Here is a 27714-nt window from a genome sequence, read left to right as displayed (position 1 = left end):
ACCCGACACAGACTCAGGCGCCCAGAGCTAAGCGTGGCTCCGGGCGTGTCGGTCCCCTGGCCCTCTCGGCAGGCTTCTGTCATCGCCGTGCAGCTGGAGGAGAGCTCCTCCCACAGGTCCCCAAGCCCGATCACTCTCGTCCCCCCCACGGACAGACTGGCCCGGAGCCTTAGCTCGGCGGGCACAGGGCTGGTGGTGCCGGTGAGCAGTGCAGCCCTCCCGGGGCGGCCGCTACCCCCGGATCCGGGCCGGAGCGGGACGTGCCGTCGCCCGGACAGTTTGGTCAGGTGACGGGGGCGGAGCCTACTCAGCCGGCGCCTCGGATCCCGGGGGCGAGCAGGCGGGACGCAGCGGCGGGGACATGCCGGCCCTGGCCCTGCCCGGGGTGGGGGTGCGGGTAGGGGTGGGGGTGCGGGTAGGGGTGGGGGTGCGGGTAGGGGTAGGGCTCGCGCTCCCGCTGCTGCTGCTGCTGCCCGCGCCCGGTCCCGCCCGCGGCGCCCCGCGCTTCGACCCCACCTGGGAGTCCCTGGACGCCCGCCCGCTGCCCGCTTGGTTCGACCAGGCCAAGTTCGGCATCTTCATCCACTGGGGCGTGTTCTCCGTGCCCAGTTTCGGGAGCGAATGGTTCTGGTGAGTGTGCCTCCCTCCGTGTCTCCCCGGGCCCTCTTTCTGTCCCCCGGCCTCCAGCCGCCACCCGGCCACCGCTTGCGGTTTCGCCTCCCAGTGGGTTATCCGCGTTTAGAATTTCCGGGTATGAAATGTCTGATTTATTGTGTAAGCTTTCGCCCTGGGTAAGCATTGACTCTTCCTCCGTGTGACTGCGGTTATTGCCAGGCACTTGAGGTGGCTCTGACTTCTCAGCTCCTGGATAGTTGCACTTGCCAACTTGTATTTATCACGCTACAGCGTAACCATCCAACGAGGAAACTAGCGGAAATTAATGGACTTGTGTAGGGGCACAGGATGAGCACTGAGGCTTGCACCTTAACTGCCGCTGGAGAGGGCGTTGTCCCCTCTGCTACCGGCTCATTTTCAGCCCTTTTGCCATGAAGTGTGGTGACAACATAAATGCACGGGTATGGGAAACATCTGTTCATTTGGGCATTCACTGGATCTTCAATGTTAAAACGTTACCATGTGTGCCTCTAGGAATTTTTAAAAAAACTTTCTAGAATGTAGTTTAATAAAAAATAACACCTTACTATATGAAGAGTATTGCCCTTTAGATAGATTTTACCTTGAGGTCTGTATAAATATGTGCATGTAATCTCTTACAACTTTGAAGTGTTTCACATACCTTTCCTGATTAAATACTTTAAGGTGTTAAATTCTTCAAGATAAATGCTATCTATAGAGTATATATATGCAAATTTCTGTGGTAGAAAGACTGGTCGCTATGACCCGCACTGACCACCAGGGGGGAGCCCCTCAATACAGGAGCTGCCCCCTGGTAGTCAGTGCGCTCCCACAGGGGGACGGCAGCTCAACCAGAAGCCTTGAGCCAGACTCACTGCTCGAGAGCTTGGCGGCTTGGGAGCACACTGCCCATCAGAAGGCAGCTCCTGCATTGAGCATCTGCCCCCTGGTGGTCAGTGCATGTCATAGTAACCGGTTGTTCTGCTGTTTGGTCAATTTACATATTAGGCTTTTATTAGATAGGATAATACATTAAGTTATCATTTTGTTCAACTATGAAGATTAGGTAAATTATACATTTGGTGCTAGAAGAGGATTTGATGTTCGTTAATTGAGACCAATGCTCTGCCACAGACAACTAGTTTTGAGTAATTTTATTCTTTGCAGTGGTAAACTTTATATTTTCTTCCAGTGAACACAGGACTTTTTGTTGTGACCGAGAACAATAAAAATACTTCTCAAACAAAACAAGATAGAGTATATTTCTGATGGTCTGTAAGTGCATTAACCCTGTAGACCTGTGGTCACCAAACAGTCCACTGGTGGTCCATGAGGTCCAAAAGGTTGTTGACTGCTGCTGTAGACGATTCTTTAATTATCATGATTTCCCTTGTGTCTTTTCTAAACCTCTACTCCCCTTCCCAGTTTGACTCGTGGGCAGTCAACAGTGCCGATGAGTATATCTGGCTGTCCTTATAGGCAATGCAAAACCAAATATAAATGATGGACTGTTCAAGTGCCTCTTTTCATGTCCATTTGGATGAAATTTGAGAAGCGGCTCTAGACAATATAGAGAATGTAGGTTCAAATTAGACTGCACTAGGAGGAAATAGGAGAAATCCCTTATCCTTGTTCAGCTTTCTGAGTGTCCCAGTTTTTTCTTCTATAGTTCAGTTTAAAAGGTACAAATGTGTCGTGGATCAATTAGGATACTTTCACTTCAAGGTATAGAAAAATAAAATGTGCGATAGTAGGGGCTTGTTATCATACATAAGGAGAGTTCGAAGTAGTTGGCTCATTGATGAAATCAAAGACATAGACACTTTCTGTTATCATCAGCCTCTTGTTCCTTCGTGGTCTCATGATGGTAGCCGGCCATAACTTGACATAACCTTGTCCAAAGGCAGGAAGGCCAGTTTTTCTTATTGTTCATCTCCCAGAATCTTCCAAGTTGGCATCCCCTTACATTCCATTGACCAGAATGGGTCACATGTCCATGTCCAAACTGCAGTGGAAGCTGCAAAAATATGTATCGGACTGGTGGTGGTGGAGAAAGTAGAAGATGGGTCAGAGATGGGGCTTGAGACTGTTTCATAAGGAAAGTTACTGCTACATCTGTCTAAAATGTAAAATTATGTTTTTGATACAGTTTTCCTCATGAAGCCTTGCTTAGGAAGTTTAGGCCCCATTGCTCAGAATAAATGCAGTTACCAGGGAATCCTTGAAGGCTGAGTCAATAGATTAAAATAGCAGCATCTTCTTGATTTTACTGTTGCCTACTCCCCCATTTGTTCTCTGCTAGTGAATGTAGTAGATCCATGTTGTGTTTTAGGCACTGAGTTTTCCCTTTGAAGCTTTCCTCACTTACGTTACAAAGATATATACCTCATGTTGCTATTTAAAAGTGGGGATTAATAGCAAATGCGTGGCTGGGTTGTCTAGAATGTTCTAGTTTATGAGTTGAGCGGACTTCACAGAGGGATAGATGGAAAACGAGGGGGATTGTGGTTTACATAAACTTTCTTTAAGGAAATGTCAAACTAGTGGGGAAGTGAAAAAGTGAATCTGGGTAATATTTGAGGGAGGGAGAATTAGTAAAGGGAGCTGGCCTGGTCATTTCAAATGTTTCATATGCTGTTTCTGTTCGTCCCTTTAGGTGGTATTGGCAAAAGGAAAAAATACAAACATTTGTGGACTTTATGAAAAATAACTACCCTCCTGATTTCAAATATGAAGATTTTGGACCACTATTTACCGCAAAGTTTTATGATGCGAACCAGTGGGCAGATATTTTTCAGGCTTCTGGTGCCAAATATGTTGTCTTAACTTCCAAACATCATGAGGGTAAGTAACTGCAACATTTGCAAACATGGACGATGGTTATGAAGTGTAAAGTAGTTCATTTGGAAGCAGAAACTAAAGCAAGGTCATCTACACGAAACCAGAGTATTCTCTTGGGATCAACCATAAGTGGCTACTGACATTTGCTTATAACTTAAGGGACCACATGTTCCACCAATTAAGAGGCATTAGGCAGGCAGAAAGATCATACCCTCCACATAACAGAGGAGGGAGGAGATCACATTTTTGTTATAGGCATATTTAGCAATATTTCTAAAATTTGATTAAAGCTATTTGAAATGGGATGTGGGTTGCAGGTCAAAGTTTATAATTGGAATTCTGCTCTTTCCTTTCATTTCACCTCTGTAATGCATTCTGGGAAGGCATCATGGGGTAAGGCCACTGTAGTCTTGTGCCATTACTGACACACATGGCCGTGCTTTTGGCCAACTCTTACATAACCAAATGGTGGACAGTTTGCTAGTGATGAAAGTGACACAGATTACCTGAAAGAAAAAGGATTATGGAACTGTAATGGTGCCCAGAAATATCAGAAATGGAAGAATATCTCAAAGGAAACACAGTGGTGTATTAGTCAGGGTTCTCCAGAGAAACAGAACCAATAGGAAGTATAAGAGATATAAAGAGATTTATTACAAGAAATTGACTCACACAATTATGGAGGCTGAGTGGTCTAGACACAGGAGCTGATGGTGTAGTTCCAGCCTGAGCCTGAAGGCCTGAAAACCAGGAGAGTTAATGATGTAGGTTCTATTTCAAGCCTGGGTCCAAAGGTGGAGAAGTCCAATATCTCAGCTCAAAGACAAGCAGAGAGAAAGAATCATTTCTAACTCAGCTGTTTATTCTATTCAGGCCTTCAGCAGATTGGATGAGGCCCACAACATTGGGGAGGGCAATCTGCTTTACTCAGTTTATCTATTCAGATGTTAATTTCATGCAGAAATACCCTCATAGACATACCAAGAATAATGTTTAACCAAATATCTGGGTACCCTGTGGCCTACTAGTTAAATTGATACATAAAGTTAATCATCACTGTGGTCCTACATTAATAGGATCATTTCCACCCATTATCATTCAACATTCAAGTATTTATAAGATCAAAGAAGCATCAATAAATTGTTATTGTTCCAACTTAATGTTAATTCACTTGGCAATTTCCTCTGCAAGATCATCTTTGCCTTGGTATAAGAAATCTTGCCCTATTGCCTCTTTCAGGGGTGGGGAGGGGCGTAGGAGGGAAGAACCAAAACCACAAATCTGTAATTATCTTAGAATATTTTCCTTTTTACTTGAATTCTAGTGGCTTAATGATTTTCCTATAGACGTTTCTCCTATTGGATGAATATGTAGGATGTGTATTTGTTTGTGAATGTGTTGACTTCTTTGCTCTTAGAACTTCTCTGAGCTGTAAGGACAAGGTATTACACAGTGAGCTTATTCAACCAACAGACAAAGCCACTCTTAGTCATACTGTGAGGACAGACGATGAAGCTCACATGTATAAACTTTCTAGGACCCATGCTGTCAGGTGTTTTCATTGCTCATGGAACAGATCCTGCTGGGCTTGTTAGGCAGGAAGACCACTGTGTGAGCGTCCAGTGGTGACACTGAGCTGGACACCCATGTGGTTTCAGCACTGCTTGACCTTAGGGCCTGACAAGTTGAAACATTTTGAATCAGGGTTTAAAATATCCACACTGCACCTTCGAGACAGCATGGAAGGACCTATGTGGTTGGTAGATAATTCACTTTTAGGTAATTTAAGAAGCAACATCTTAGCTTACGACTTTAGAGTAGATGAGATTACAAATGGTGGGTGAAGTATTTTAAAGTACAGACTAGAGTCTTACTCACCCCCATTCAACCCCCTCGTGAAAAGATTTATTGCTACACAAGGATCACCAGCGTTCTAAGAATCACACCATAATAAAGTAACCCTAAAAGCGGGGAATCTACTTTAATCTTAGCTGTGACCTCCTAATGTTGATTGCTGATTTCGTGTTAGACCCAGTGCTTGCAGCTGGTGGGGACTATAACATGGAACAGGGCAGACATGATGCCATTCCTCAAGGAGCTTATATTCTATGAGGGAAAACACAGAAGACAGATTAGACTCTACAGATCTTGTCAGTACCCTGGGAGTTACTTTTATTTATTTTTTAAGTATGTTTTTATTGATTTCAGAGAGGAAGGGAGAGGGGAAGGGATAGAGATAGAAACATCAATGATGAGAGAGAATTAATGATTGGCTGCCTCTTGCATGCCCCATACTGGGGATTGAGCCGCAACCCGAGCATGTGCCTTTGACCAGGAATCGAACTGTGACCTCCTGCTTCATAGGTCAAAGCTCAACCCCTGAGCCACGCCGGCCAGGTGAGAGTTACTTTTAAAAACCTCGATTTACCTTGTTTAAATTATCATTTGTTGCTCATATAAAAGCAGAATATATATCATGAAAAAAAAATTGCCATAACAGTTGTTTGTAGAAGCAGTTATTTATATACCATGGGTATGATTAGATATGTTTTTGCATTTGCATAGGTAGAGATTTACCTAAAATAAAGTGGACCTACTTACACAGGTTGTTAACCTAATTGTGCAGGCTTCACCTTGTGGGGTTCAGAGCACTCGTGGAACTGGAATGCTGTGGATGAGGGGCCCTTGAGGGACGTCGTCAAGGAACTGGAGGTAGCCATTAGGAACAGGACTGACCTGCGTTTTGGACTCTACTATTCCCTTTTTGAGTGGTTTCATCCGCTCTTCCTTGATGATGAATCCAGCTCCTTCCAGAAGCGACAGTTTCCAGTTTCTAAGATGCAGCCCGAGCTCTACGAGTTGGTGAACAAGTACCGGCCGGAGGTCCTGTGGGCAGATGGCGATGGAGGGGCACCCGATTGCTACTGGAACAGCACAGGTTTCTTAGCTTGGCTGTACAATGAAAGGCGTGTATGCTGTTAGACTGCTGTAGCTACCTTAAATGTTCCTAATACATGCATAACATTTCATTCCCTTGCTTCTTGAAATATTTCCTTTCAGGCTCATGTATGATATGGGGGAGGAAATCTTTATAAATAATTCTTATTAGATATATCAATATTTACTCAAAATAATCAAGAATTACAAATCAAGAGTTACAAATCGGGAGTCAAATACAATTCAGAAGTCCGATTTTGAAGTCAGACCAAAAATCACAGAGTGCAGAATTTTGAAGACATTAATTTTATGGGTCCCCTTTTTCATCTCCTGTCCTGGGACAACTCTATTTACCGATGACTGTTTCTGCTTTGTGCTCTTTAGTCCCTCTAATTGCTTCTTCTGTTCATCCTCTTACTCTTTGATAACCAGTCAATGTCCCCTTGTCTGTCTCCTTTTTTCCTTCATCATTCTCACTTCCTGTTCTTTCCCATTGCTTTCTAGCGTGTTCCAGCCTGTCCCATTGGCACAGGGAGTTCTGACTGAGCTCTGCTATTTAGGCTTAAACTAGATGGAACAAATTTATATTTGTAACTAGAAGGTACCTGGAACTGTGTTATGAAGTCAGGGAGTGTTCTGCTGTGTTCCCTGGGCCCACGAAGGGCGGACATACAAATTCTCTGGATAGGCCTTGATATTTAGAACAGCAGGTACCCCTTCCATGGGAAAGACTGGGAGCCATCCACTTCAATTTGTGAATCAAAACGGGGGTCCCCTCTCAGTAGAGAGGTGCTGGAGGTACCACCTCTTATGAGAAACAATATTGTAGGATATTTCATACCACAGTGAATTTCATGATTGCAAGTCGACTTACCTGAAATCTTTCAGTATTAGGCACAATTGTATGAGAAAGAGATGAGATGATTCAGGCAATGGTGAGAAGAATGTCTTCAGTGTGGATTCAGTTTTGGGTATCATTCACAGTATTGGGGGCAAGCTTCAAAAAATAGTGTAATACTCTTATTCATGCTGTATGTGCTGGGCACTGGACTAGGTGTGTTATATAAATTTTTCTATTCTAATGAGAGCTGAAGAAATTGTTCACTCAGAGGAATTAGGTACCTTGCTGTAGGATAGGAAGCTTAGTAAGTGAGAGGGACAGGACTGTAGGCAGTCCAGGTCCATTTGACTTCAAAACCATGGGCTTTGTATTATATTACACATTTATTAGTGCATTTTTAGGAGTAAATTTCAGTCAGACCACTTTTCAGTGACATTTCCTCTTGTGTTGAAAAATTTTACTTTTTGTCTTTAAAAAGTATGTTTTTCATTCCAGCCCAGTTCGGGACACAGTAGTCACCAATGACCGTTGGGGAGCTGGTAGCATCTGTAAGCATGGTGGCTACTATACCTGCAGTGACCGGTATAACCCAGGACATCTTCTGCCACATAAGTGGGAAAACTGCATGACAATAGACAAGTTTTCCTGGGGCTATAGAAGGAATGCAGGAATCCGTGACTATCTTACAATTGAAGAATTGGTGAAGGTATAGTGAAATGTCTAGTAACAATTATGGTAATATTCTTAATAGTGTGGGTGTGTGAGAATCATTTTTTATTTGTATAGCTCAGTGGCTTATAAATACAGGGCCCTGTTCTGCCTTCCATGCTTGTTCTCCTAGATAGTGACCAAATATTCATGTATAAACCCATACGTACAACATATTAATGCATTTGTGATGGAATTGCTTTATCTCTCTAAAAACTATATGTATTCTTATTTATTTATTTTTTTTAGCAACTTGTAGAAACAGTTTCATGTGGAGGAAATCTGTTGATGAATATTGGGCCCACTAAGGATGGCACCATTTCTCCAATTTTTGAGGAGCGATTAAGGCAAATGGGGACCTGGCTAAAAGTCAATGGAGAAGCCATTTATGAAACCAACACTTGGAGATCCCAGAATGACACTGTCACCCCAGATGTGTGGTAAGTTATTCTTGTTATCAGTGCTATCTGATAAAAGAAGGCACTTAAAATTTCTCAGAGATATAAAGAGAAAAATAGGATAAAAGAGGAAATTGGATGAATGACTTTCTATACAAAACACTTTCCAAACTTTATTTTCTATGAAGAGAAGGGGAAGCATGTTTTTGAACACTTACTGTTTAGCAAATTGAGCTCAAATCATCTCTAGATACCTCCTAATAGTTGACAAATTTTAGTGAAAAGTAGTCAACTCTTATAAAAATTATAAGCCACTTAGAAAATTGAAAAACCTTGAGTGGTTAATCCAAAAGAGAGACTTCTGTTTAGTCAGTTAAGTAAATTCTAACATTTGCAGGTGTCGTATCACATCAAATTAGCAAGCAAGAAGTGCCAAAGGGCATGAAAAAATATTAAAAATCAGCTCCAATAACAGCACTAGTTGATTAAAATAATTGCAACTTGTTTATAGTATCCAAGTAAATCTAAACCTTAAGTTTCTTTAAAATGAATTATCTTAACTTGATAATTTTTCTTTTTGCTGTATTTTTCTTTAAAAGCCTTGCCTCAGGCCCCTATCTGAGTTTTGGAAGGTTCTGTGGGCCAATGAGAACCTGAATCAGACTCTGCCTATGTGATGGTTTCTAATGTGAGGTTTTATATATACCCTAGAAGCCTGTTGCATGCAGATTCGTGCAATAGTCCTTCCTTCCCCTGGCTGCCAGCACCCAGGACCCAGCGAGGTTTGGCTTCTCCGCTGCAGCCTCTTCAGTCTTTAGTCTTCAGTCTTCACTCTGGCTGGAGCCTTCAGTCTTCGCTCTGTGCCTGCATATGCAAATTAATTGCCATCTTTGTTGGGTTAATTTGCATAGTTGCTCTGATTGGCTGGTGGGCATAGCAGAGTGACACCAATTTGCATGTTTCTCTTTTATTAGTGTAGATAAGAGTAGTATGAGTGGAGCTCTAAAAATTCACCTTGTGTTGCTACCAAAGTGACTATAGCTGATCAAGTAAAAAGATTAGACTAACTGTTCTTTGATTTCACTTGATTGTGACTTAAAAAAATTGTTAGCCCATTGAAGAAAATAAACTAAGGCAATGCAGACAGAAGCAACCTGTTGTAGAATTTTATAACTTTGGGTCTGTGAGAAGCCATAATGAGAACTCAGTACTGAGCCTTCATTTCACAGAGCCCAGTTTAAATCTGGTTGTGGAATTTTTTTCTGTACTTATATTTGACTATGAGAGTGTCTGATCTGGGACTTCACAATCATTAACAGTTATTCCATCAAGTTTCCTTTATTATAATATGTAAAGATAAGCCTGGCCAGTGTGGCTAGGTGTTTGAGTGGCAAACCATGAACCAGGAGGTCATGGTTCGATTGCCGGTCAGGGCACATGCCTGGGTTGCAGGTTCAATCCCCAATAGGGGGTATGCAGGAGGCAGCTGATCAATGATTCTCTCTCATCATTGATGTTGCCATCTCTCTCCCTCTCCCTTCCTCTCTCTAAAATCAATAAAAACATATCTTTAAAAAAATAAATAACGATAAAAAGTCAAGGCATTCGACAAGGCCTATAAAGCCCATGTCTGGCTCCTGCCAATGTCACCTACCTGAGGTGGCCCTGCTCTCCCCTCCTCACTGTGAGAGCTCTTTCCCTCTTGGTAAATATTTACCAAATGGAAGTATCTCTATAAATAACTCAGACCTGACCTATAAATAATGAGAAATATTACTATGCTTTCCTCCCCTTTTAACCAGGTACACATCAAAAGCTAAAGAAAACTTGGTCTATGCCATGTTTCTCAAATGGCCCACATCAGGACAGCTATTTCTTGGCCAACCCAAAGCTACTCTGGGGTCAACAGAGGTAAGAGGGAATTTTATCTTTATTGTTCCTTTAAATTGTTGACTAGAATATCCTGATAAAAACATAACTTTTAACTTTAAGGAGATCCTTATATGTGTTCTTCTTATTTACCCATAAGAGTAATTTTAAAATGAGCTTCATTAATGGAAATATTTGGCCAGAACCTTTGAAAAATTTTTTTCATTTCCCAGAAAACTGAACTTATAAAGCAGATAAGTCATCTCCATTCACATCAATGTAAAATATTCTTCCTTACAGTTGTTTTATGTTGTTCAAGTTCACTGTATGCATCCGAAATGATTCTTCATAAAACTGGAATTTGTATTCTTTCCCTGACATCCCACCCAGAACACATTAGAATAAAAGGAAGAAGTCTTAGCCCTACTATGTTAAGTTCATAAAATACTTTGGAGAAAGTTAAAGGTTAATCTAATAGTTATAACCACTAAGTCTGGTATTGGATTCATTTTGATATATTTTATAGCTTATTTTAAAGAAATCAACAATTTTCTTGGAGGTGAATTGTCCACATGCTTCTCCTTGCATCGTATTTTCATATTTCATTTTTAATGCTTATGGTTGATCAGGCCAAAAAGAAGATGGAGTTGAAATCTAATGTTTACTTATAGCTTGTGAACTACTAAATAAAAGTAAAAAATGAATCTTCTGTCTACAATGCTTTTAAGGAATATCAACCACCCCTTCTCAGTAAAGTGGGCGAGTCACAGATATACCTGGAGACATTTGTGTGTGTGTTTTAATTTCAGGTTAAGCTACTGGGACATGGACAGCCACTTAAATGGATCTCTTTGGAGAAAAATGGCATTATGGTGGAACTGCCACATCTCACCTTTCATCAGATGCCTTGTAAATGGGCCTGGGCTCTAGCACTAACTAACGTGATCTAATGTGCAGCGGAGTGGTTCATGCTGCAGTTACATCTAAGACTAGAAAATATCAGGTTTCTATAATTATAGCACATGGAGAAAGCAAATGTAAAATGGGTCAAGAAAAGTCAAGTACTTATTTGGGCAATACAGTCCCTTTCCCCTCTTACTCCTTAAATTACCCATGTAACTGTTGTAACTCTCCAGTGACCTTGTGTTCAGGACAGGCCTCGCCAAGATGCGCCACTTTGGAATGTATTCTTTTGAGCTGAAGGCAACTGAGACTCTGAGGCTCGTGAGAAACTTTTATCTCTCCCTTAAGGAATTTAAGTTTGGGGCCTTGCCCATAATAAGAGTTATCACCAGAGATACATTTTTGGTGTTTTTTTTTTTTTTTTAAAAATATATTTCTCACCATTTTAATGTTTCAAGTAAACTGACAGATCTACAAAGTAAACAAAGAATATCTTAAAAATCTTTGATAGGATATTTAATTTTGTTAGAATTAATATAGAAATTAATATTAAAAACAAAGGAGAAAATCCACATAATTCCAAGAATAGTGTTGTTACAAGCCTTCTTGGGTCAGTTAACAATCTTTACCATCTCCACTTAATTCTCCAATCACAAACCTTGCACATGTTCTCCCACTTAAGACATTTTTGACAAAGAAATGTCAGTCATCGCTGTACACATCGTGGGAAGAAATAACTTCTTAAGACCTTTCTGTGACAGGGCAGGACCAACTTCAAAGTACTGAGCATCTGATTTTCTCTTCATCCTGCAAAGACCTCCCTCCCTCTGAAGCCTCCATGGGCCTTTCCTTACTCCTCAACCTTAGCTCAGAATGTCATAAATGCCTCATTTTAACTTCCTGTCTCTGAACCTCTCCTATGTGTGGAGTTCTCATATGCACGCATGTGATTAAATTTGATTATCTTCTCTTATCTGTTTCATGTTGATTTGATTAAACCAGCTGGAAGAACCTAGAAGGGTGGAGGAAATTTTCTCTCTCCCCCATATTTGCTGTTAAAGTCTCTCCATAGTGAATTTAATTTCATGTGCAATTCAGAGTTGGAAATTTTTGTTTTAGAGTAGCTAGCAGTTGGTGGTGTTAAGGACTGAATTGTGTCTGCTTCCAAATGTTGAAGCCTTAATCACCAGTGCGACTATATTTGGAGGTGCAGCATTTAAGGAGATAATTAAGGTTAAATAAAATCAGGGGTGGGGGCCCTAATCCAATATGACTGGTGTCCTTATAAAAGGAAGAGTCACCAGGGATGCACAAGCAGAGAGGAAAGACCATGTAAGGATACAGTGAGAAGGCGGGCCCTCTGCAGGCCAAGGCGAGGCCTCAAGGGAAACCAAACCGGATGACACCTAGAATTGTCCGCCTTCAGAACTGTGAGAATATAAATTATTGTTTAAGCTGCCCAGTGGGTGGCATTTTGTTATGGCCATCCTAGAAGACTAATACAACTGGAAGGTATATAATAAATTTGGCCCAATATATACATCCAATGCTTATAGTAATTGTATTTTTATTTTAAAAATTGTTTTTTTTCCTTGTGGTAATAAAACTAATAAATGTTCACTGTACATATTTTAAAACTCAGAAATGCTCAAAGGTAAAGTCACTGTTCAGATCACTACTATTAACACTTTAGTACATACTCTTCCAGGAATCAAACCTGTGACCATTCAGGCACAGGATGACATTCCAACTAACTGAGCCACACCAGCCAGGGCTATTTATTTTTTATGATGCCTGCTTTAGTGACTTTTTGGATTAACCAAACAACTAAGGGTCCCAGACAAGAGGGTTCCTACTGTACTGAGAGAAGACAAGTTTGTAATGTCTAAGGTCAATTAACTTCAAATATATGTGGTTTTTACCTTGTCATCTCTTCAATTGCCATAACTACAGATGCAGATGATGGTAGGTGATAATTTTCAGCTGATCACTTTATCTTTAGAAGGCCACATCTGTTCAGCCTCAAATTTTCTTTGGACGAAATCCTGGGTTAATACTGCTGGAAGAGACACCCTATTATACACACATTGACTAGTTTCCAAAAATGCAGTTGTTATATCTCCCTATTAGAAATAACATCATATTCTGTCACATTTTGAAAAGAAGCATTTGCCCTCCTCCCACATTTAAATCTTTTTTTTTTTTTTTAACATTTTAGACATAGACTCTCTAGCTGTGGCGTCAGGCCTAGCCTGGACTTAGAAGACTTCATAATTCATTTTCTGCCTTCCACTATTGAGCTACATTTATGTTGGAGGAACATAAAATGTTACTGAAAATATTCTTATATTATTGAAAATACTAGTACTGGTATATCTAATATACTAATGATACATGATTTATTTCTGTCCTAATTTCCTACATAAATATAGCACTATAGATTTACTAAAGAAAATGAATTATTTATTTTCAGAAGGAAATGCTACTTTTTTTCTAAACAAATTAAAAGACATCAATTATATTACCAATTAAAGTGAAATTTGAAAACTAGTGTCTCCCCAACATAACAGCAAAAATGCTAAGGATATTGTACCAACCCTGCATCCCTGGAATAAATCCCAATTGATCATGGTGTATGATATTTTCAACGTATTGCTGGATCCAGTTTGCTAATATTTTGTTGATGACTTCAGCATCTATGTTCATCAGGGATGTTCGCCTATAATTTTCTTTCTTTGTAGTCATCATCTGGTTTTGGTAAAATTCACCTGTGAAGCCACCTGGTCCAGGGCTTTAGTTTGTAGGGAGGTTTGTTTTTTTTTGTTTTCATATAATTTTATTGATTTCAGAGAGGAAAGGTGAGGGAGAGATAGAAACATCAATGATTGGAGAGAATCATTGATCAATTGTCTCCTGCATGCCCCGTACTAGAGATTGAGCCTGAAGTCTGGGCATGTGCCCTGACGAAGAATGTAACTGTGACCTCCTGGTTCATTGATCGACGCTTAACCACTGAGCCACACTGGCTGGGCTCAATACAATTTTATTTTTAAATGGGCAAGGACTTGTATAGATATTATGCCCAAGATGATTTACATATGGCCAACAAGAATATGAAGTTCACAAATCACTGAAATGCAAATCAGAATCACAAGATGTCACCTCACACCCATTAGAATGGCTACTGTCAAAAAACAAAACAAAACAACTAGTATTAGCAAGGATGTAAAGAAACTAGAACCCATGTGCACTGTTGGATTGTAAAATGGTGTAACCACTATGAAAATCAGTATGGAAGGTCCTCTAAAACTTAATAACAGAACTACATGATCCAGAAATCCCACTTCTGGGTAAATATCCAAAATAATTGAGAGTAGGGTCTTCAAGAGATATTTGCACATTCATGCTTATAGGAGCATCATTCATAATAGCCAAGAGGCGGAAGCAACCCAAATGTCCATCAACAGATGAATGGATAAACAAAATATAGTTTGCTATGGAACAAATAAATTAATGGCTATAAAGTATTAACAAAACCATATTTTACTAAAATATTTTATTGCAATATCCACTGTGCTTAAAATCAATACAAAGTAAGTTATTAAAGTTATTTACATACAAATGAATGACAGTATGTAGTTAAAATAATATGTGAGTAAACGACATCAACACAATTTAGCCTCTAAATCACTATGTGATTTTCTAAGGATTGTTAACAACAGTGAAGAAAAAGGAATGCTGGTCATGGTTGTTAAATTCACTGATTTCTATAAAAAGCAAAGTCCTCCATCAAATATATTTAAGACACATAATTTATTCCTTTGAGGAGTAACTGCAGAAAAGTCTGATTTACTACTGTATGCTGCAGTTCAGTGAACTTTGATTCGTTAAATAGCATATTTTCCAAACTTCACACCTACTTCCCAAAGAGATTTTACCTCAGTATCAATGTCAAAGTATACTGAGTTTCATATTATACAAAACAAGTATCTACATTTAGTTTTCAGTCCATTTGGAACTAATATCCATGGTATAACAAGTTCTGATCTGTGTGCTGTGTACATTCAGATATGCCCACAAAAACTAGTTAGTCTGTTGATGACTTTAAAAAATAAAGATGACGAATAAATCTTTTATTATGAATGAAGACTTTCAGAATATTTTTTATTAGGCATTTTCGTAACAAATCATTACCCTATATTTATATAGTTGACTTATTCAGTGTACATTTAAAAGTAAATTAATTCCACTGTAGGTTTTTTGAAAGGAAAAAGTCATTTCTCCAGTTGTTGAGAGGTACTAAAAGCTTCGTAGACATTAGCTGCAAAGTCTTTCACTTGCTCCATCATCAACAGATCCTACAAAGATGACAACAAAATGTTACAGTTTGAAAATGTGTAGATAATCTGAATTCACTTCTGCAATCAAGAAAGGAATTTAGCACTAAGTTTTGTGGTGTTAAAGCCAAAAAAAAAACCAAAAACCATTTAATGAAAGGAGTATTTTTTTCTTATAATAAATTCTAGGAGTTATTTATTGGTTAGGTTCTTATATGAGGGATGCCATCTTTACCCTTACGCCTAGGGACTCTTCTCACTGCACATTATTGAGGTAGTTTGGAATTGAGGTATACTGCAAGTAATTCTTTACTTATAATACAGTTTCCAAGTTTGCAAATGACTCAGATAAAAAACACTTAACAAGGATTTAAAGTTATCCATTTAATAATATCAGTGTTAACCAATGCATTCTAAAATGCTTTCCTAAGAAAGAAGATGGAGAAATAGGTAGTCTAGGGAAAAATTTAAACAGCCCACTGTCTATGTAGCTTTAGTGAGCAAATTATTGGTGTATTATTAATAGTTATATTAATTATTAAAATGCTTTACTTCTCCATAAAAGTTTTTTTATTCTCAAAATTTGAGGACTTGTATACTGATCTGCCTTAAGGCTCAATATGCTAACACAGCTTAATGCAACACATTAACACTGTAAATTCAACTGACCGCTAGATTTTATTAGGGCTACAATACAGTCTGTCAGGTGTTGGACTATAACATGGAGAAAGGTATTCCCAACCTCATAAATTTGCCATGATACATTATTACTCGCATGGGCATTCTATCACACTTAACATATGATTTTAAGTTTTTTATTTCTTTGAACAAGTATCACAGGAGGGAAGTGCAATTTTATATTAGAAAAACAGGACAATATCCAAGAATACAATTTAGTTTTTGTATTTTTTTTTAGATAAGAAAATAAGTGTATTTAATTAACCTTAAAAACTTGATAATCAAAAGACACCTTTACAAAAACAAACAACCCCCAAACATCCAAGAAACAAAAACAAAACCCAAATACAACCTATATATCTGACAATGGACTTTTATGAGCATTTATAAAGAACTTCTACAACTCATTAGTAAAGAGAAAACCACATCAATAAAAGAACGGGAAATAGCTTGAGCAGATCATTAAAAAAGTATAAACAAATGGCCAACAAGCAATGAAAGATGCTCAATTGACCACAGAAGATAACACTTCATATTTTTCCAGATTGTTAAAATTTAAAGACTGACAAAAACAAATGTTAATGCAATCTAGTTTTAATACCCCAAATATCCCAAAGCTTTCTTCTTACCTGAACAAAATGACTAGGTGTTTCACTGCAAACTGAATGGATCTGTCCATTTACTATTGGAATTATCTTAGCTAAAGGCAGGCTGACACTGGAAAGACTGAAACATCATCACAGTAATTAGTATTGTCTAAACTTTATCTTATATGTATTTAACATTTTAATTATAAATTCATAAGCAGCTATTGAAAAATACTTACAGAAATGTGTTAAGAAAATAAAAGTCACACATAATCCTACCATCTAGAAATAACAACTGTAATTCACATCATGGTTAATTTCCTTCAGTAATTTTTACACATATCTGTTTTTTTTGTTTTTAACATACAATTATAACTTCCCAAGTAACACTGTTTTGAATTTTTATTCATATATGCATGTTTTCATCTTATTAAATGTTCTTCCAAATTTTTTGTCTGTTTTTAATGATTATATAGTAATCAAACTAGGTGTGATAATTTATATTATCAATTCCCTAGAATTAGGCATTTAAGTTTTTGCCTAATTTTCCTTAATATAAGTAACTCTTTGTATTAACATGGAATTACTGGATTAAAGGGTAGGAATGTTTTCAAGGTTTCAAATGTATATTTCAAATGTCCTCTGCTTCTCCAGCAGTGTGTGAGAATACTGGTCTTTCATGCCTTCTTTCTGTGTCGAGCATTATCTTTTCTTTAATCTTTGTATGTCTGATAGCTGAAAATGGTATCTCACAGTTGTGGTCTGTATTTTCCTCAATAACTAGCAATATTGAATGTTTCTTCCCTCTATTCCAGTGAACTGTGCCATGATCTATCTGAATGTGTAAACAGGAAACCTGAGCATTATCCTTGGCACTTCCTTCTCCTGTGTATATCCAATCTCTCCACAATCTTAAATATTTCTTAAATGGGTCTACTTCTCCCCACTGCCAAACTTAGTCCAAGTTAAGCATTATCTCCTGTCCAAAATACAGCAATTATATTCTAACTTGTGTTCAGTAAGCATTTGTGAGATGAATAAATTATTGTATGATTATATATGATATAATTACTGTTAAATGATAAAATGAATTTTTGTGTGTTGGTTACAGACTTAGGTTTATTATATTAAATATCATACTTTATACATTTAAACCTAAGGCTAGACTAGAAATTTTCTTTAAAATATAATGAAAATGCTGAAGCAATGGTGTCTAATGAGTATGCTATTGCTGAGAGTTGAGGCAATGCTTAAAAAGAAAAAAGCAGGGAGGTTTTATGAACTCCTGAAGAAATTAGTCATTCTCTTTCATAGTACCTATGTAGCCATTTTTCAAAATCTGTCATGATTTGTTTGTTTCTTTTTTTTTATTTGTGAATTTGTCTTCAATAGGAATCGAAGACACCACTATCATACAAAATATTAGTACAAGGTCCATGATGTTAGGTACCATGTGTGCTCAATACATACTCGTTGAATTGATTAATAAAAGTCTTCATTCATCCATTGCTATGTCCCACCCCAACTTCCCCTTTCCCAATTTCTTTTCCACAAAGCAATCAAAATACTCCCATCATGTCACTTTTCTCACTTCTCTAGTAGTTCCCCAGCATTTCAAGCCAACACCCATAATCTGCATGCGCCGACTTCTCCAACTCCATCTCACACCATTCTTTCCCTAGTTCCATCTGTTCAGGTGCCACATCAGCCTTCTTCCAGGTCCTTAAATTGAACCTTGGTCCTCCTGTTTCAAAGTCTTTGCCTTGTGGCTTCTGCCCTGAATGTCAATTGCCTCTTTCCAGTTCAACACTATATTAAAGAGTTATAGTTCTTAGTTCAAATTATTTCCTCTCCCGCCTCCCGGCAGCACTAAGGATGTCTGACAGCAATCAGTAGGACATCCTCTGAGGGCTCCTGGACTGCAAGAGGGTACAGGCCGGGCTGAGGGACTCCCCTCCCCCCGACCCCACAATGCACAAATGTTGTGTACTGGGCCTCTAGTTAAATTATAAACTTGTTTGATTTATAAGTTTTAAATTCTACATTTGTAAAACCTATCATTTTATTTATCTAAAGTTCTTTCAATCTTAGAATTATTTTTTCTCCATTTTGATATCAAATATTCACCTGTTTTCTATCAGTTCATTTATGTTTTTATTGTTTAAACCTCCTAGATGGATATATATATATAAAATATATATATAAATAAAACTCTAATATGCAAATAGACCAAACAACCTAACTGATCGCTATGACGTGCGCTGAACACCAGAGGGCACGTGCGGAACATGGTGGGCTTTGGCCGTGGCAGGATGATGAGCAGAGGTGCCAGACCAAGGCAGGGCACTGGTCGCTGTCATCGGGGCGAGCCTCTGGTGGTTACTAAAAATTCTTTGCTCCCATGTGCTGCGGTCCTGCCTGGCGCCCGCACCTGCTGCCAGCGCCGGCCCTGCTCGCACCCGCTGCTGGTGCCAGAGCCACCTCTCAAACCTGCTGCTGGGACCAGGCACTGGCCCTGATTGCTTGGCACCGTAAGCAGGCGGGAGCGGCAGCTTCTGTCCCCAATTGCCCCTCAGGGCTTCTCCACCTCCCCATGCTCCTGAGGGGTGATCAGGGCTGGCAGCTGCCTCTTGCACTTACAGCTGGTGCCCGAGCTGCTGCTTGCACATGCTGCAGGCACCCAGCACTGGTCCCAATCGCTCAGCACCGTCAGTGAGTACAAGTGGCGGCTGCCAGCCTCTATCACCCCGGAGGGCTTCTCCACCTCCCCCAGCTCCTGAGGGATGATCGGGGCAGCAGCCACCATTGCACCCACTGACAGCGCCGGCCTGCTCACACCTGCTGCTGGCGCTGGCCCCAATAGCTCTGTGACATAAGTGGGTGCGAGCGGGGCTGGCACCATCAGTGCATGGGAGTGGTGGGAGTGGGACTGCCGGCAGAGAGGGGACCAGGGGCTGTGGCAGGAGGTGCTGGGAGGGGGCGTGGAGGATGGGCCGAGACCTGCCCCTGTGCCCACTGCAGCCTCACAGCCCACAGTTCCTTTCAAGATGCACGAATTCATGCACTGGGCCCCTAGTTGATTTAATACCTATTTTCTGAGTTTAATATAAAGGACAGAGGTTCTTAAAGATTGTAAAGTTTAATAGGAGATCCAAAGTGATATGTTTAGATGATAAGGATATAATAAAATCATAAAATACCTTTGGCAGCATAAATCCATGACTTAATAATAGTTATAATTAAAATTACTAACAAATGGAACTAACTAAATATTCTCAATTCTACAAAATGAATACACTGACGTAGTTATAGAACTAGGAGATAATTCATCAAAAGGAAACCTATTACAGGGATGCCTGGTTATTACAATGCCCAAAAGTATTGAATTATATAGGCCAATTATGGCTTGCAGAACTGGAATAAAATTAGAGAATGCATTAAAACATTTTCAGTTTTGTATTCTAAAGAGTTAAAAACACATACCAATAATTGGAATTTGGCTGATAGAAGGGTAGTTTCACAATTTAAGTACTTATATATATTGGGAAAATTTTTACAAGGAATTAAAGTTTTAATACTGAGTCTAGAAATAGTTCTACTCATGAAGGTATAATTGGGTTAATGAAGTTTAACTTGTTGAAAAATGAGCATTCAAATTTACCCTCTAAGATTTTTTTGTTACAGAAAATAAACAGAACCAAAGCTCTACTTTATTAGAGTATTCATTAGACTGGTAACATTTTTACATGTTATCTTACCTATTCATGGAGTTCCCATGCTGCAGGTCCTGTTCCGTAGGTCGAAAGAACTCAGCCATATTGTCTAGCAGTCTACTAAAACCTCGGTTTAAACAGGTATTCAAAACTGTACTAAAATCTGGACTACACAAAATAAGAAGGGTAAGTTACTTTTTAGAGTCTCAATGAAAAAGGAAATAAATTCATGAACTGTGGCTACCACTGAGAGCCACCATTTCTAGTCACAATCTAGGTTTTACAGCCTAAAACACTATAAAAATATATCAAGGAGTCAATCCTTAAAAATTAGTATAAAAAGAGAGCTTATTATTTAACACAACACAATGAGAATATTCATCCACTTCTTTAAATTTTCTTACATTGGTTAGCATTTTGTACAATTTATTTTTAAAATTTCAGTAATAGTGTTTCTTCTCTTGAAGAAACTCTTAAAGAGAAATCCTCTTATAGCCATAGATTACTGGTTTGCTTTACATATTCCATCATGAAATACCAGTAATTTAGAACATTTTATTATCCTGTACAGATGAGGAACTGGATACTTGAGGGATAAAGAAATTTGTCCAGTGGTTTGAATTTAGTAAATGGGGGAGTAGAATTTGAACCCAAGCCTTTTTAAATTTAAAGTTCAAGATCTTTCTGTTATGACATATTAACACTTCACAAAAAATTGTATATAATAAAAGCCAATATGCTAAGTGTCCAGTTGGCCGGTTGGCCATTCAACCAATCAAAGTGTAATATGCTAATGATATGCTAAGGCCACTCAACAGCTTGCTATGATGTGCACTGACCACAAAGGGGGCAGACAGTCGACCAGTCTCTATGATGTGCACTGACCACCAGGGGGCAGATGCTCTGACTGGCAGGTTAGCTTGCTGCTGGGGTCTGGCTGATCGGGACTGAGCGAGATGGGCTGGACACACCCTGGAGCCACTCGTGGTCCCTCCCCAGCTAGCCAACCTCCTGAGTCCCTCCCCAGCCCTGATTGTGCACCAGTGGGGTCCCTTGGCCTGGCCTGTGCCCTCTCACAATCTGGGACCCCTTGGGGGATGTCGGAGAGCGGTTTTGGCCCAATGGTGGAACAACCGGCTGCTATGACATGCACTGACCACCAAGGGGCAGACGCTCAATGCAGGAGCTGCCCACTGGTGGTCGGTGGGCTCCGACAGGGGGAGTGTTGCTCAGACAGAAGCTGGGCTCATGGCTGGTGAGCACAGCAGCGGTGGTGGGAGCCTCTCCCGCCTCTGCGGCAGCGCTAAGTAATACCCAATTTAGGGAAGATGTGAAAAAAAAATTTTTTTTAAAATATATTTTATTGATTTTTACAGAGAGGAAGGGAGAGGGATAGAGAGTTAGAAACATTGATGAGAGAGAAACATCGATCAGCTCCCTCCTGCACACTCCCCACTGGGGATGTGCCTGCAACCAAGGTACATGCCCTTGACCGGAATCAAACCTGGGACCCTTGAGTCTGCAGGCCGACGCTCTATCCACTGAGCCAAACTGGTTAGGGCAAGATGTGAAATTTTTATCACTCAAAGTTTTAGAAACATTATATTCTATCCTAAGATAGAGAGAGAGAGAGAGAGAGAGAGAGAGAGAGAGAGAGAGAGAGAGAGAATACACTAGTATACACAGGGTATACCAGAATCATCCCTGAAAGCTTTATTCAAAATATAAACACTATTTTCCAGTCCCTCAACTAGTATATAGACTCTCTAGGCTAGGGAAGTAAGTGGGCCAGGCATGAGTTAAAGGCAGGGCAACAGATTCAAAATTTAATTTTGACAAGAGATTATGTTAAATATGTTTTTCAAGAAGGACTAAAAATGGTAAGAGTATAATCAAAACAGAAACACATGTTCTCTGTTACATACAGCATACATACCTTTCCAACATGTCTCTAGTTTCATTGAGTAATTTAATAGTGGTAACATCTCTAGGAGAAAGCCCACAGGCCTATGAAATTAAAATGCCATACTTCAGGTTTCAAATATTAGCACAGGGTTATGATGAAACTAGTCATATTAATAAACTCCAGAGTTGATGAAATCCTAAAGTCTATGTTCTACCAACAAGCAAAAAATGTTAAACTATAAAAGAACTGTAAAGACTCATGTGCTTTTAAAGATAAATCAAAGAAAATCATAATACTTTGTAAGATCTTTGTTTATCTGGGCCCTCTTAGACACATTTCTAGCATATATTTGCAAAGAACAAAACAGTCCTTGTGGTTGCAGAGGCCTGCGATTTTTTTTCCCTTTATTGGAAAGACATTTTATCAGGATATATATGTATCTTTTGGACCAATCTATGCTAGTCTGGGGCTCTGTGTGTCCTTTCAATCTGAAGTTTCAGGTTTTAACTCAATTCAGGTAATATTTGGCTCACTATTCCTCTCTACATCTGTTCTTTTGAATCATTTTTTTTTTTTAGTTCCACAGCTGAATTTTAAAATTCCAGAATGCTTTTTAAATACTCTTATCACATCTCCTTGAGATTCTGGCTTGTTAGTAAGTTTTCTCCTATTTCTTTTATTAATTCTGTCCCATCTGTTCTGCTGGTTCATTTTAGCCTCCATCCATCCTGCAGGGATGCCTTAAACGGGTTGCAATTTATTTTTGGCCTCCTCATGAATACAAAATATCTCAACACCCAACAGGTCTATCTTTGGGGTCTTTAGGGAGGGGGCTGGAAACCTGCAGGCAATGAAATATACGGCATTATTTGTTCTCATGCTAAGGTATGGCATAGGGACCTTTCTGGTCTAAGCCTTCTCTAGTTGTCCAGTGAGAGATGCATGGGTGCAATCCACTTACATATGAAAAAGCCAATAACTATTTTAAAATGAGATACAGAACCTGCACTCTTTGGCATTTTTATTATTCTTAATCAATGAATAACGTAAATCACAACTGCCTGAAACACACAGGTGCAGCAACACCATGGTGGGCAACTGCTAGATTAGGCTTTCTTTGTTTCTCAACTAGATGACAACTTCCTTCAGTCCACTTAGATAGTGCCATCATTGATTTATTTTAAAAAACAAATGTGATAGTGGTAACTGGCCTGATTAAAATTTACCTTTCTTTTTTTAAAAATATATTTTTATTGATTTCAGAGAGGAAGGGGGAGGCAAAGAGAGATAGAAACGTCAATGATGAGAGAGAATCATTGATCGGCTGCCTCCTGCAGGCCCCCTGCTGGGAACGAGCCAGAAATCCAGGCATGTGCCCTGACTAGGAATTGAACTATGACCTCCTGGTCTATAGGTTGATGCTCAACCACACCGGCTGGGCTAGCTCTATCTTCTGCTACTTGATCTCATAGAAATACAATATTCTCTAGCCACATGAGCTGAATTTGTCTCCTGAGCTTCTCACATGTAATGAGCATGTCCTATTCATTTTATATCCTAATCATACATCATAGTACTTGTCACATACCTAATACTCAATAAAAATTTGATGAATATCTAAAATTATGTTTCTAACTAGAAGTCATATGAAATTTATTTTCTAAATTGATGAGTTTTATTTAAATTATTGAAATATATATTTTTCAAATATTTACCTTTTAAGAGACTCAGAAATCTACATTTTAAGAGACAGTAAAAAATTTAAATATATAGAGTAAGAGCTTTGGTTAAATGGTCATGAATTAAGTACCTGAACCGCTAATGGAGTTTCTTCATCTGGCATCATATAATGGCATAATAAAGATTTATATCCATTGTTATTAGTCCAAGAGGAAGAATTATGCTCCTCAACGAGATTTCTGATTTCTTTCAGATTTTGCTCCAAGTCCAAAAGGGACAAAGAATGTTTAAGAGAAACACTAGAAACAGAGAAAAGGAAATTGGGATTAATTGAAACTATACCATACATCCTACACACACTTTTTTCCTATCAGGTTACTACCTGGGATCCTGTTTCATCCAGTCAAACCTGAAACTGCTGACTGTGAAATCACTTGAGTAGATTAAGAAATCAGCCATCAGTTAAGGGGCATTACTACAGAGCCAAGAAAAATCTTGCTGCAGATTTCACAAGAAAATTCCCACTGTAATTATAGACATTACCAGTATAAGTGGGAGATAAAAGCCTCAGAGGCAAATTTTAAAGTAGGTTTTTACCCCACAATCCAAATATTTCTGGTTTGGAAATCAATACAAAACAATGAAACATTAAGAGTTTATCCTCAGTATCAAAAGGTCGTTACTAACGCAGAAAATGGATTCCACAATGCAATATCCAAGGGCTATGTCTCTTAGTAGCTTACAAAGAATTTCATGAACAATCTTTGTCAAGTTACTAGCTTCGCTAGAACAATTCTAATTTTTCTTTTATTCATTAGAATCAGAAGTCAGAAAAGCCAAAGCAAAATGCCTCACCTTCCTAAAGTCTTATGCACAGCTTGTTTAATGACAGTGATCAGCTCTGTCAGGCCTATTAAAAGAAAACAAATATAAAGCCTTGTTTACTTTTCAAATTCCTCAATAATACAAATGAATGAATTACAATTAGTTTACAGGTCACAAATAAGAATCTTACCATCTCCAAGGAGGTGTTGAATACTTGATAAATATTGCTGTTGGACATCTGGGGGAGCAAGGACTGTCTGTACAAAATAGAAGGTTAAATTACACAATATTATTAGTAAATAACATTTTCAATGTAACTTGAGCTGAGATTTTCAGGACCTGGATGAATGGGCAATATAAAATTCTTTAACATAACAAAAAGTCTAGTTTCAAAATATAAAAGATAATAATGCTAAAAGTTTAAAATCACATGAAATATAAAGATATTTAATTTAGAGAAATTATCAAAAGTAGTAATATTCGGTTAAAATTAGAACCTCTTGAAACAAAGGGCACTATCTATTTAAGTTTATTCCACTTACAGTGCCATTTTTGCCAACTGCTGCATTATCCAGGTAAATATATCCACCAATAATGTTTAATTGGACTCGCAAAAGAACCACCAGCATACATGTACTATATACAGCTACAATACTTCTTGTAAAACCTTCATAGAGGAAAAAAAACAACCATTGGTACTATTATTAAAACAAATAAATGTGTAAAGACACGAATCATTGCTATGGTTATTTTTTCATAAGATGACTTAAAAATACATTTGTAACTGTTTCAAATACAAAAATATGTCAATTCAAAATATTTCAAAGTCTATCTCATAACTTTTTAATGTACATTAGGTATGATCTCTTAATTAAAACAATAACCAATATATTGAATGAAGAATTACATATTATTAACTTTAAAAAGTTAAATAAGAAAGGACTGGGAAGCACCAAGAGTTGCAGCCTCAGAACTCTGGTTTTCCCAGGGAGCTAATTCAGAGTATAAGAATTTTACTAAGCTTGGAAGAACTCCAGCTTTCAAAGGCAGGCAAAGGAGGATGAGCCCATTAAAGGGTAGGGGAAGGCACAGAAACACAGGGAGACATCTGGAGATGAGGTGTCACAGTAGCATAGAACAGTGTTCAAAACAGAGGAGAGTGCAAAGGTGTTGACTGCTGCCATGAGGTCTACAGGAGAAAAATGTCCAGTGGATTTAGCAACATAAAAGTTACTACTAATGTTGCAAGATCTGCATGGGTGGAGACATGGGAGTAGAATCCAGGCTGTAGTGTGTCAAAGAGTGAGTGGGAGTGAGGAGAAGGGAATGTAGAAATATTTGGTATTATATAGGGGTGTGAGATCGCATAATAGATCAAAGGAAAAAGAGGGTACTACAAAGATTTAATTTATTTTCAAACAGGAAGCCTTAAGCATGATTCAGTTGATAAAGTTTAGTTGAATGGATGGGAAAATGGAGGAATGATAGTATGAAGTTATAAGACATGGATATATATATATGTGCTAGGACAGTTCTTTGCTTCAAACTTTTATCACTAATAAAAGTGTGCACACAATACAAAGTAAAGTTACTATCTGGGTTGGAATAAAAACTTTAAAGTATAATATTGCAGATATCAGTACCCAGTATAAGCATATATAGTCTAGGACAGGTGTATATATTATCATAACAATACAATAATACCACCTACACTATTAATACTCAGTACTTTCAATGACCAGACACTGAACTACTTGTTTTATGAAAATTATCTAATCCTGACAACTCTATGAGATAAAGAAGAGTCATCAACATAGAGTACAAAATTTTCCCTTCAGAAATATTTTAAGGATGTGCTGCTGTTATAGAGTATGTAAGCTTACTTATTATCTTCAGATCTTCCCATATTTCTAACTTGTTTGAAGGCCTAAAGAAAAAAATCAGAATATATGAAAATAATATTCAGATCATCTAACAGAAAACTTTGCATTTTATAGCTGTATATTTAATTATAGTTTATTACAGGGTAACTGCAAAAACAAAACCCACAAAATATAGTAAAAAACAACTATAATTTCAGTAACCAGTGATAACAACTATTTGCACTAGCATATTGGTATATATCCTTCTAGTCTTTTTTCCTCTTTCAAAGCATATGCATATCCTATATAATAAAAGGCTAATATGCAAGTCAATCAAACGGCAGAACAACCAATTGCTATGACGTGCACTGACCACCAGGGGGCAGACACTCAACGCAAAAGCTCTTGGCTGGCGAGCACAGCAGCAGTGGTGGGAGCCTCTCCTGACTCGGTGGCAGCACTAAGGATGTCCTACTGATGGCTTAGGCCTGCTCCCCAGGGCTCCCGGACTGTGAGAGGGTGCAGGCTGGGCTGAGGGACCCCCCTCAAGGGCACAAATTTCATGCACTGGGCCTCTAGTATGTATTATAAAATCATGTAGGAAAAACAGAAACAATGTTTATTTTTCCCCACATTTACCATTTTACATATAATGAAGTAGATTCTATAATCATTCAAAGGTAAATAATGAAGTATTTTTTTGCTTTAAAGTATCATTACAGACACATGAATTTAAATATATATTTGATGTATTTCAACTACTTATTCTTATTAATGTTCAAACTGTCCATCTTTGACCAAGTGGGGGGGAACTATTCAGGTTAGTTCCTGAATCCTTTTGACATGACACCATTTAGTCTTTGATAGCTTCCCTGCTTACTGACATAAAAAAGTGTCTGTGTTTATCTTGTTCATTTCTTGCTGCAGACCTGAAATCAGCTATTTCTCCAAGAGTCCTACTTCCTGGTTGCAGGAAAAGGTAGTCTGAGATGG

General features: G+C 38.6%; 2 protein-coding genes across 5 annotated transcripts in view; one reads left to right on the top strand and one right to left on the bottom strand.

Moving 5' to 3' along the window:
- Positions 1–219: 219 nt before the first annotated feature.
- Positions 220–27672, top strand: FUCA2 (alpha-L-fucosidase 2). Of its 2 annotated transcripts, none has more exons than XM_059700550.1 (7): positions 220–630; positions 3293–3480; positions 6104–6443; positions 7751–7961; positions 8213–8403; positions 10164–10272; positions 27649–27672. In XM_059700550.1, exons 1-7 carry the CDS (start codon positions 362–364, stop codon positions 27652–27654), a joined length of 1314 nt encoding a protein of 437 aa, XP_059556533.1. In that variant the 5' UTR covers positions 220–361; the 3' UTR covers positions 27655–27672. The 2 variants fall into 2 exon arrangements, with proteins under 2 accessions (XP_059556533.1, XP_059556532.1); XM_059700549.1 differs by lacking the exon at positions 27649–27672 and adding an exon at positions 11040–12106.
- PEX3 (peroxisomal biogenesis factor 3) overlaps positions 13287–27714 on the bottom strand; it is a 30682-nt gene continuing 16254 nt past the window's right edge. For 2 of the 3 annotated variants that reach the window (XM_059700547.1, XM_059700546.1), the window contains 9 exons: positions 26743–26786; positions 25402–25526; positions 25050–25116; positions 24890–24944; positions 24165–24333; positions 22385–22455; positions 20494–20616; positions 16778–16874; positions 13287–15491 (listed from right to left, as the gene is read on the bottom strand). In XM_059700547.1, coding sequence (XP_059556530.1) covers positions 15408–15491; positions 16778–16874; positions 20494–20616; positions 22385–22455; positions 24165–24333; positions 24890–24944; positions 25050–25116; positions 25402–25526; positions 26743–26786 — 835 coding nt within the window. In that variant the 3' untranslated portion in view covers positions 13287–15407. The remainder of the gene's footprint in view (positions 15492–16777; positions 16875–20493; positions 20617–22384; positions 22456–24164; positions 24334–24889; positions 24945–25049; positions 25117–25401; positions 25527–26742; positions 26787–27714) is intronic. The other variant, XM_059700548.1, reaches the window with a different exon arrangement.

The sequence above is a fragment of the Myotis daubentonii genome, chromosome 6 (assembly GCF_963259705.1).
Source record: "Myotis daubentonii chromosome 6, mMyoDau2.1, whole genome shotgun sequence".
Classification (NCBI taxonomy): Eukaryota; Metazoa; Chordata; class Mammalia; order Chiroptera; family Vespertilionidae; genus Myotis; species Myotis daubentonii.
Note: the sequence above shows the minus strand (reverse complement) of the source record. Positions and strands in the feature narration are given on the sequence as shown.